Here is an 11176-nt window from a genome sequence, read left to right on the forward strand (position 1 = left end):
ATGAACTTAATAATTCTGATTGTTTTTATATCAGTCAATAAAATCAATTTTGCAACCTAACAGAATCCGTGATAATATCTTACCTGGGAAGCGATAGGCTTTTAAAAATGCTCTACATAAATTGAAAATTGAATTGCCATTCAGTATTGTATTTTTATTCAGTTACCCTTTCACCGTTACTTAAAGAGGGCCTTCCTATTTCAGTTTTTGTGCTTGTTTTAAGGTTTGGTTTTTATATTATCTTTGTTTTTTTATCGGTATTTTTTTTTATTATTCTGAACTGAAGACGGTCAAGCGGAGGTCTTGACCGAAATATTTGCATTGTAATCTGCGTTTTTTTTCACTAGCTGTTTTTATCCTCATTTTCTCTTCTTTACGGTCTTTTTTATCGTTTTGTCATGATTAGCCAGTGTGGTCTCAGAAATTATCTGCAAAACATATTGAATCTCGAATGAGACATTGAGAGAAATTTATGTCAGAGCGGGGTGAGTGATAGAAAATAATACTGAATGCATGTTTTTTTTTAGTCATTAATTTTGACTTTTAAAGCATTAAATATATGTCTAATTATAGATCGCAGTTAATAATGCTCAAAATAAAATTTTTCTGTAAAACAGGACACTGAACTAGGATTTAGATAATATTCTCATGGAAGTTTCTAGATCGCTGATCAAAACTGGACGAATTTGGGTTTTCTGAAGAACAATCTAAAATTGGTGTACCAAAGAATTCTGTGCTGAAGATTGCAATGACTTCCAGATTCTTAACTTTTTGTTTGTGAGAAAATATACAATAAAAGATCAACACTTAAAAAAACTTCCTATTTAATTAAACGGCCCTTTTTTTCTGTATCCTTTTTTAACAAATGGGACAAGCAGTCTAACTTTAGCGTAAAGAGCAAGGTATTGAGAAGGGGCAACTATTCAAATACAAAATAATTTCTATTCGTTTTGACTTTTAATGTTGCTCCTTCCTTTCAGTTAAAAAAAATTGGGTTTTTTATTTAATTTAAATTGAGACGCTAATACTGTGTCTGAAATGCTAAGGAATTGGATAGATAAACTAAACATTCTGAAATAAACAGACCGATTCAAGTCACACATAATCTTCTGATGAAAGTTTTGATTCACTCAGCCTTCAGGTTTATGTTCTCAGTACAAATTTTGAATGTGATGTTTTTCTACAGTCTTACATTTTTTATCAATGTTTACGGTCTGTAGTTTGTGACTTCACTATTGGAACTAAAACGCCAAAGATATTAGATCAATGCTTAAGCATAGTGAAATACACGAAACAATTCTACTCATAACGACTTTTCTGAAGTCCTTATGAGCAAAATCATTTTGATTGACTGCCATCCCCATCTTTACTGATGAGCATATGAATGTAATTTGTATTTTAGACGAATTTGTCTAGGTCTTCAAGAGCGAATGTGCCACCACAGTCATTGATAAACGAGTCGTGATAGACTGTCTCTGAAGCAGGGAAGCTAAAAAACATCAATAATTTAAAATCGATTTTTATTTAAGAATTGTCACTCGATAGCTTTTTAGGCATCTTTGGACCGAAATTGTTTTTTGCCATAAAATGACGAACAATCGCACTTTGAAATCCCACAATATCTTTTGCCACTTAAATTAGCCAGTAGAATTCTTAATGACTTCCAAAGAAGGTCCTCAATGCTTTATTGGCTTGATTAGATAAGCCCTAAAAAATGCAATGCTCTACACTTTTGTAGATAAAGGTATGAAAGCTCTGAGTTACAGGTCTCTGAAATGCTCATTTTGATGGTATAATTTTCTTTATCATCACTCTCCTTTTTGGGGGTGCTCCCCCATTTTCCAAAATCAGGCATATTTTCCTAGGCTCATGACTTGGTGGGTCAATAAAAAATGACTGTAAACAAATGGTCGTTAATTTGTTTGTAGTCTCTTTCTTAATCGATTACGAATACTGTATGAAGGATAAAAAGAGACATATTTTGAACATAAGACGAAAAGGAGTAATTAAAGATAATATATAAGAATAGTTCAGTGTTGTTACCAAAATTCCATACCTTTTTTTTATTTCTTGTAGGACCGTTTTTACCATGTTGATTGCTTTGCCAAGAACAGGAGAGAATTGGACTTTACAGAAGCAGCAGAGACAATCCCAGGATTTGACCAGTTGTCAATGCAGGATAAAAATCTACTGAAGGAAAAGCTACCAGATCTTGAGTTAGTCCTCTGCTCATTTTTTTTTTCTGTTTAACATGTGTTCTATTACTAGCTTCCTTTAATGAGGTTTTGAACCAGAAGTCGTATTATATTTTCATTTGCGTCATTGGAGGTGGACAGGATCCATAAGGTAGTGGGGGCATCTAAGTAGGGGAGGGCTCTGGACCCAGACTGACCCTCAATTTTCTTGAATTCTGGGTACATCTTATTGAAATTATCAAATAAAGTTTTTTTTTTATCAATCCTCCCTCCAAAAACAATTTATCTGTACATACCTGGAGGATACTGATCCCTTTTTTTCTTGGATAAAGTTTACTTTTATAGTTTTTCAGTAAAATCTGTGCGAAAGTTACCACAATACAAAATAAAAACAGTAGCAAAATAAGAGGAATAGAAGCAAAAAGACAACCAAGCAAATTTGCAGGATTGACAAGACTAAATTTAGGCGAAACACTAAATTCTTGACAAGACTAAATTATATATATATTTATATATATATATATATATATATATATATATATATATATATATATATATATATATATATATATATATATATATATATATATATATATATATATATATATATATATATATATATATATATATATATATATATATATATATATATATATATATATATATATATATATATATATATATATATATATTGGACTATCTTGAATAAAATTACAGTCTAAAAATTCTATTGGATACATCTAGGCAAAACACGACGTGTGTGTGTGTGTGTTTGTGGGGGGGGGGGGGGGTAGCTACGCTCTAATCACATTAGCTCTTAAAAAGGGCACTAGAACTTCTGATGCCAATCCAATGAGTCCTCTCCAAAGTATATATGACCATAATTTCCATAAGTACCTTATAAGCCCCCAGGGCAAAACTTACAACCCTTGCCCTGAGAGCTGTAGGAAGATACATAGAAGATACACATCCTCAGATACATAGTTTCCGGGCCCTTCAGCTACGATGAACAAAATTGCTAGCTCCAAATTTTAATTGGGCACAATAACAATATATGCCCTCATGGCATAACTTACAACCTATCTCCAGGGCACTGCGGAGTTGTGACAGCCCTAGAGACATTATTATATTCTCTTTGGACTATCTTGAACAACATCGCTATCTCTAATTTCAGTCAGACGCGTTTGGTGAAAAGAGGGGTTGTCGGGGAGATAGGGGGGGGGGCGGGCTAAATGCCCTCCATCACTCTTGACTTTTAAAAAGGAACTAGAACTTCCAATCTCACTAGAACTAAGTCTGTATCAACCCCAAAAGCCTTGTTATATGATCTTTGGACTATTTTGAATAAAAAAATTGTCTAAACATTTCTATTGGATGTATTTCGGGAAAACACGACGTTTTGGGGGGGGGGGATAGCTGCACTCTGATCACTTTGACTATTAAAAAGAGCACTAGAAATTCTGATCACCAATCCAACGAGTCCCCTCCGAAGTATATACGACCACCCTTTCCATAAGATCCTTATATTCCCCCAGGGCACAGCTTGCAACCCTTGCCCTGAGAGCTGTGGTGGTGGGAGTGTCTTCCTCAAAAGAATAATTTTCGGACTTTCAACTACAATGAACAAAATTGCTATCTCCAAATTTGATTGGATGTCTTTGGGAAAATGATGAGCGTGGGGGGGGGGGACTGGTCTTTCAAATCACTTTTGACTCTTAAAAAGGACACCAAAATTTCCAATTTCCAATCAAATGAGCCCCATTTGAAGTTTATACGAATACCAATTCCATAAAAAACCTTATGTGCCCCAATGGCATTACTTAAAACCATATATCCAGGGCACGGGGGGGTTGTATCAACCCTAAAGGCATTTTTGTATGTCCTTTGGAACATTTTCAGGAAAATTGCTATTTCACAATTTAAATCAGATTCGTTTGGTGAAAAGAGAGGTAGTTGGGGGGGGGGGGAGCTTGACTCTTAAAAGGGAACTAGAACTTCCCAGTTTTCAATCAAGCGACCCTCTAAGTTTGTACATCCATCCCTTCCATAAAAACCTTAAATGTCCCCAGGGCATAACATATAACTCTTTCCCCCAGGCTCTGGGTGTTTGTTTCAACCCCAATAGCCTTGTTGTACGATATTTGAACTATTTTAAATAAAATGGCTATCTCAAGATCTGTATTAGATACATTTCAGGAAAGTACGACGTTTGTGTGGGTGTGGGGGGGACAGCAGTCCTCCAATCACTTTGACTCTTAAAAAGGGCACTAGAGCTTCTAATTATCAATCTAATGAGTCCCGGGGCATAATATACAACCCTTTCCCCAGGCTCTGGGGGTTTGTTTCAACCCCAAAAGCCTTTTTGTAAGGTATTTGGACTATTTTAAATAAAATGGCTATCTCAAAATTTGTATTAGATGCATTTCGGGACAATACGACGTATGTGTGTGGGGAAGGGGTTATCTGCCCTTCGATAACTTTGCCTCTTATAAAGGGCACTAGAGCTTCTAATTACCAAACCAATGAGCCCTCTCCACAATTAAATGACCACGCTTTTTATAAAAACCCTATTTGCCCCCAGGGCATAACTTACAACCCTTGCCCTGGGGACTGTGGGAGGTTGTCATCCCCAAAGACATAATATTTAGACCTTTCAACTACATTGAACAAAATGGCTATCTCAAATTTTGATTAGAAGTTTTCGGGTAAATGATGGATGGAGGGGGGGGGGTTCATTTGCCCTCCTCGCTTTCGACTATTAAAAATGGCACTAGTCCTCGCAATTTTCAATCAAATGAGCCCGTTTTAAAGTTTCTACGACAACGGTTTCTATAAAATACCTTATATACCCCAGGGCATAACTTAGAACTCTTGTCCTGAGGGCTATGAAGGGGGGGGGGGGTTGTTATCATCAAAGACATAATTTGTAGACCTTACAACTACGTTGAACAGAATGGCTGTATCAAAATGTTGATGGGAAGTGTTTGGGGAAACGAAGGCCGGGGGGGGGGGCATTTGTCCTCCGATCAGTCTTGAATTTGCCCTCCGATCAGTCTTGAATTTTAAAAAGGGCGCTAGTCCTCTCAATTTCCAATCAGATTAGCCCCTTTTGAAGTTCCTACGACAGCGCTTTCTATAAAAAAAAAACCGTGTATGCCCACTGGGCATAACTTACAAACCTTGCCCTTGGCTGTGGGGGGGAGGGGTTGTAATCCTCAAAGACATAATTCCTGGAACTTTTAACTACGTTGAACAAAATGTCTATCTCAAAATTTTGATTGGATGTGTTTGGGTAATTAGTAGGCGTGGGAGGACGGTTAGTCGGCCTCCAATCACTTTCGACTGTTAAAAAGGGCACTAGTCGTTTCAACTTATAATTGAATGAGTCCTTTCCGAAGTTTCTTCGACAACTCCTTTGATACTAAGTGCCTTGGTCCAAGACAAAAAAGAATACATTGTGCCCACATCGCTCTTTACTTAGGCTCTTTACTATTACGCTGCCTATGATTTCTGTTCGTTTTAGGTTTCATTTATTCTTTAATAGCAATTTCCGGTCGTTTTCAGTTTGAATTATTATAGGAATTTATTTATGCTGATCTTAGGTTTAATATGGTTTTTTCTTTTCTTTTAGAAATTTCGTTTTCTGAGTTTTTTAAATTAATTTTTGGTTGTTTCTTATTACAAAGTTTCAAATTTTTTCACATTCCCCCATTTCAATTTTTTTTTCTCAACATCATCCGAACTAGTATCAAAGTAACACTATCAAAGCAACACTATCAAAGTAACAATAAATAACTTGCATGATTTACAGCCTAAAATCAAAGCTTGCCCCGTAAATCAAATTTGCCCTGTAAATCAGTAGATCACAGTATCAAAGTGTCACTAAGGCCAGGAATAAGTGAAGATGAAAAGGTGACCCTGGGTAATGAATAGATTGATCAGGTGGGCTGCTTCACTTACCTTGGTAGTATTATTAGTAGTGATGGTGGGAGCAGTGAAGATGTTAAAAGTAGTAAAGCCAAGGCCCAAGGTCTTTTTGCAAAGTTAAAAAAAGTTTGGAAAAACAGAAAGATAGGTCTGCAAAATAAGATTAAAATATTAGAGGCAACAGGGATGACAGTGATTAAATATGGCTCTGAAGCATGGACGCTCCGAAAAGCAGATGAAGATTTGCTAGAGGTTTTCCAGAGAAATTACTTAAGGATTGTTCTGGGTACCCGATTGACTGACCGTATTTCAAACAATAGGCTATACGAAAAATGTGGTTCAATACCACTCTCTAGGGCTATAATGAAAGAAAAGTTGAGGTGGCTAGGGCACGTTGTGCGGATGAAGGATGACAGATTGCCGAAGATTGTTCTTTTCGGCCAACCTTCTAGGGCTAAACGGAAAGCAGGTCGTCCTCGTCTGGGGTGGGAAGACGTCATAAAGAAAATTCAAAGAAAATGGGAACTTCGTGGGCAGGTGTAAAAAGGGAGGCTTTGAATAGATTGGGGCGGAGGAAAAGCGTGTGTAGCTGTGTTGGCCTCAGGTGGATTGGTGATGCGGTGAGTTGTTAGTAGTAGTAGCAGTAGAGTATAAAAAGTAACAGTAAGCAACTTGCATAAATTACAGCCCGAGCCCCGGATGCCCTGGAAGATTTCTCAACCACTGAAGTTATAGTTGTAAAAATTTTGGACTATTTTGTACAAAACGGATATTTTAAAATTTTGTTTGGGGAAAAAAGGGCGTAAAAATAGGGGAGAGGGCTGGTTACCCTCCAATTATCTTCGATTCTCAAAAATGGCACTACAATTTTCTATTTCCGATCGACTGGGATCACTTCTATGGTTTATACGACCAACCTTCCATGAGAAACTTTTATGTTAACAATGAGCAGCAAGCATAACTTAAAGTCCTTTCCCCGAGGGAAGGGAGGGGGTGCATCTAGCCCGGAGCCATAGCTATTTGACATCTGTGCTATTTTGAACAAAATGGCTGTCTAAAAATTTTGATAAGAAGTATTTGGAAAAAGGGCCTGGGGGAGAGGGGGGGGCGGGTGGCCTTTCAATCACACTTGACCCTTTAAAAGACAACTAAAACTTTTTATTTAAAATCTAATGAGACTTCTTCAGTTTATACGACCCCCCCCCTTCCCTAAGTTAAAAAAAAACATGTTTTTTTCTGCTCGTTTCTATTGCCAAAATTTTTATTGGTTTATAAAATGAATATTTCTACAGTTTTCATGTCTTTGGCTTAATAATTAGAATGCTCAATTATTTATTAGTTCTAATTAGAGTATTTTGAAGTCTTTCAACATCTCCTTGAAAAATCTGTAAAAGTTTCAATTTTCTTCTCGCCCAAAAATTTATCTTTTGAAGTCTTTGGGACTGGGGTGGGGGTTCTGAAGCCGGTTAATTTTTACGTTATCATTCTTAAAAGATTTCTTAAAGTTTTATCATTAAAGATTTCGCGTATTTAAAATTTTTTAATGTTTGCATTTGAATTCAAATGCAAATTAAAGTTTACGAAGTATAAAGGATCTAGGCTATCAAAATAAATAGTCTATAAGAAAATATATATATTCCTGAGCGTGAGCATGACTGACTGAGTGAGTTTGAAAATTTAGAGGACAACCCCTTCCCTAAGACCTAATATACCTCAGGAGCATAACTTACAATTCTTACTCCCGGACTCTGGGGGTTGTGTTAACTCTGAAAGCATTGTTATATGATTTTTTGACTGTTTTGAACAAAATATCTCTTAAAACTTTAATCAGATTTGTGGAAAAGAAGACGTGGGGGGATAGTTGCTGTCCAATCACTTTGACTCTTAGAAAAGGAACCAGAACTCTCCATTTCCGATCAAATGAGTCTCCTATAAAGTTTATACGACCACCCCTTCCAGAAAAGCCTTTTATGCCCCCAGAGTTTGAATTACAACACTTGCCGCGGACTCTGAGAGATTGTGTCACTCGTGGAGGCATTGCTATAAGGTCCTTGGACTATTCTGAACAAAATGACTATCTCAAAATTTTGATCATGTGTATTTGAGAAAAAACATTGTGGGGAGGGACTAGTTGCCCTCTGATCGCTTTTGACTCTTAAAAAAAAGAACTAGAACTTTCGGTTTCCAATCAAATGAGCCTCATCCAAAGTTTATAAGACTTGCCCTTCCATGAAAACCTTATATGCCCCAGTGGTATAACGCAATCGTTGCCCCTTGGCTCTGGGGGATTTATCATCCCTGGAGGTATTATTATATGATCTTTGGACTAATTTTAACAAAATTGCTATCAAAATTTTGATTGAAAGCAATTTGGGAAAAGAGAGCACGGGAGGGGGGGGACTTAGTTACCCTCCGATCACTTTTGACTCTTTAAAAGGGAACCAGAACTTTCAATTTTTAATCCAATTAGCCTCCTCCAAAGTTAATGCAACTGCCCCTTCCATAAAAACCTTATATGTACAAGGGGCATAACTTACAACTTGCCTTCGGGCTCTGGGGAGTTATGTCGACCCCGACGTTTTTTTTTTCTGATCTTTGGACTATTTTCAACAAAATGGCTACCGCAGAATTTTGATCGCATGCATTTGGAGAAAAGAGGGTATGGGGGGGGGCTAGTTGCCCTCCGTTTTTTATTACCTTTAGAAATGGCACCATAAATTCCAATTTCCATTCAAATAAGCCCATCCAAAGTTTAATACACCTTCCATTCGAAGTGCCTCTGGGAAAAAAATAATAAAGCACTGAAAGCTTATGGCTTTTACTATATTCAACGCTATAGCGTTGCCTCTGACATTGCACATATGCCCTTTCGAAAATACAGATGTATATAGCATCTTTCGATATATTTAAGCGTCCCCCCTCAACATTCCTTAAAATTTTCAAGGAATACCCTAAATTGCTTCTAAAATATTGCAGATATACCCTTTTGACAACCTGGATGCACCGACTGTCTTTTGATTTAGTGCAACATCTCCCTGAACATGAACTGAAAGTTGTAACTTAATATGCTTAGCTACTCCTCAGACATTGCTGATACATTCTTTTGAAAACTTTGATGTACACAGTGTCTCTTAATTTAGTTTAAACTGATGGCGTAATCAGTGGCGTAGTTTTTTCAATATCCTGGGGAGGGGTAAAGTTGGTGGTGATTTTCCCAGATCAAGTAAAAATGATAACAAAAGCTCCAAAATGAGCCATATAGTAACAAAAAAGGTAAAAGGTATACTAAAGAAAACTGACCTGTTTCTGTGGATGTTTGAATTATGTAGGCTTATCTTAGTTTAGAGAAGATTTTGGAGAAGCTAAATCTCGATTTAGGGGAAGGGGGCAAACTTGGATATGGGGGACTAGCTGAGGTGTGGAAGGGGCAGATTTCCCCCCACCCACTGCCCCATAGGAAATTACATCCCTGCTCTCCATTATCATTAACAAAAAGTTTCAACTTAATACTTATTTAATACTGATAGACTCTAATTATTTTGAAAGAAGCATACATCTTGATTTGACAGAGTTTTGGGCGTTTAACCCTTTCACCCGTTCTCTCCTTATTTCCAAAGCATTTCTTCCACTTGCATTTAGAACAATTCAGAAACGGTCTTTTACATAATAGGATGATGTTTCAACGCAGTTAAAAGTGAGAAAAGGTCTATTGCATACAGGAAGAATCATGTCACAAAAGTGGAAATACCTGCGTGGATACAACTCCATCTTACTACTTGTACTTTCAAAAGATATTCATTTCTTTGTTAAAACCTTCTTAGTACTCCTGTAATCAGCTGTAATGCTGGGTAAGCTGAATAATTAATTTGTATTTCCATTTATTTATATAGAGAAGGTGACGGCAATGGAGATATCAAGGAAGAAGAACAAGATAAAACAGGAGTTGAAGATGAAGAATTTGTTGAAAAGCCACAAGATAAAGGTGAAGAGCCCGAGGAAAAGAAACTAAAATCAGATGATGGTAAAGAAACAACAGCAGGAGAAGAACATACAAAAGCAGATTCACAAGAAGAACGAGGAGATGTAGAGGCAATTAGGGCTGACTGAAATAGCTTTTGATCTCTGATAATACCTCGAAGCTACCTTATAAAAACTTTTTTATATACTTACAAACAGTAGTAAACGAAATTATTAGTCTATTTTAAAAGGTAATTCTTCTTCTCAGCACATAAAAAAAAAAAAAATAGCAGCAGAAGTTGTAGCCGATCACCTGACAACGACAGCATCAGCCCTTTTTGGTTCTGTATTCCAGAAAAATATTAAAAGGATCTCAAACTATTCACTATCTCGTAGTAGTAAGCTCAAGAGACATATTTTAACAAACAGCAATACACGTCACGGGGCTTAGCGAAGGAGATATATCTCAATTGTTTATATCTAAAATATTTTTAGCTAAAACTGGGTGCTTGTATGAGATACGCCCTACCTTTCAAGTTGTTCATTCATTTACGCATTATAGAACTGTTTTTTTTCGTTGGTTCCTTTGAGCTTAGCGTGAGGCAAGATAAAAAGAAGTGACAAAATAGATGGAAAATATGTAATTTGAGATATATATTTGCACATTAGGGGGGGGGGGGGTGGTAGTAAAGTATTTGGACAGTTTGAAGTTAGAAAACAATTCTTACTACAAAATATGCAGAACAGTTATACCTAACACATTAGGCATGCCGACCTGATATCTCCCCCCCCACCTAATGTGCAAATATTTAGCCCCAATTTGTTTCTAAAGTATTATATTTTCATATTACCTTGGTATATTTCATCAGGATTGAGCGTCAGAGAAACATACTAGAAGAACATTAGGTAGGGCGTATATCAGAGGCAACGCTATAGCGTTGCCTATAGTAATGGCCATAAGGCTCCAATGTTTTATTAATTTTTTTTTCCCAGAAGCACTTCATATGGAAGGGATCGTCGTAGAAACTTCAAAGGGGGCTCATTCGATTGGATATCCAGAGTTCTAGTGCCCTTTTTAAGGGTCAAAAGTGATTGGA

General features: G+C 36.7%; 1 protein-coding gene across 1 annotated transcript in view; it reads left to right on the plus strand.

Moving 5' to 3' along the window:
- Positions 1-10321, plus strand: part of LOC148944514 (poly [ADP-ribose] polymerase 1-like) — a 56797-nt gene extending 46476 nt beyond the window's left edge. The window contains exons 4-5 of the mRNA XM_089100311.1: positions 2077-2216; positions 10013-10321. Coding sequence (XP_088956437.1) covers positions 2077-2216; positions 10013-10229 — 357 coding nt within the window. The 3' untranslated portion in view covers positions 10230-10321. The remainder of the gene's footprint in view (positions 1-2076; positions 2217-10012) is intronic.
- The last annotated feature ends 855 nt before the right edge of the window (positions 10322-11176 follow it).

This window comes from Artemia sp. Qi Xiang Cuo, chromosome 14 (genome assembly GCF_049724085.1).
Source record: "Artemia sp. Qi Xiang Cuo chromosome 14, ASM4972408v1, whole genome shotgun sequence".
Classification (NCBI taxonomy): domain Eukaryota; kingdom Metazoa; phylum Arthropoda; class Branchiopoda; order Anostraca; family Artemiidae; genus Artemia; species Artemia sp. Qi Xiang Cuo.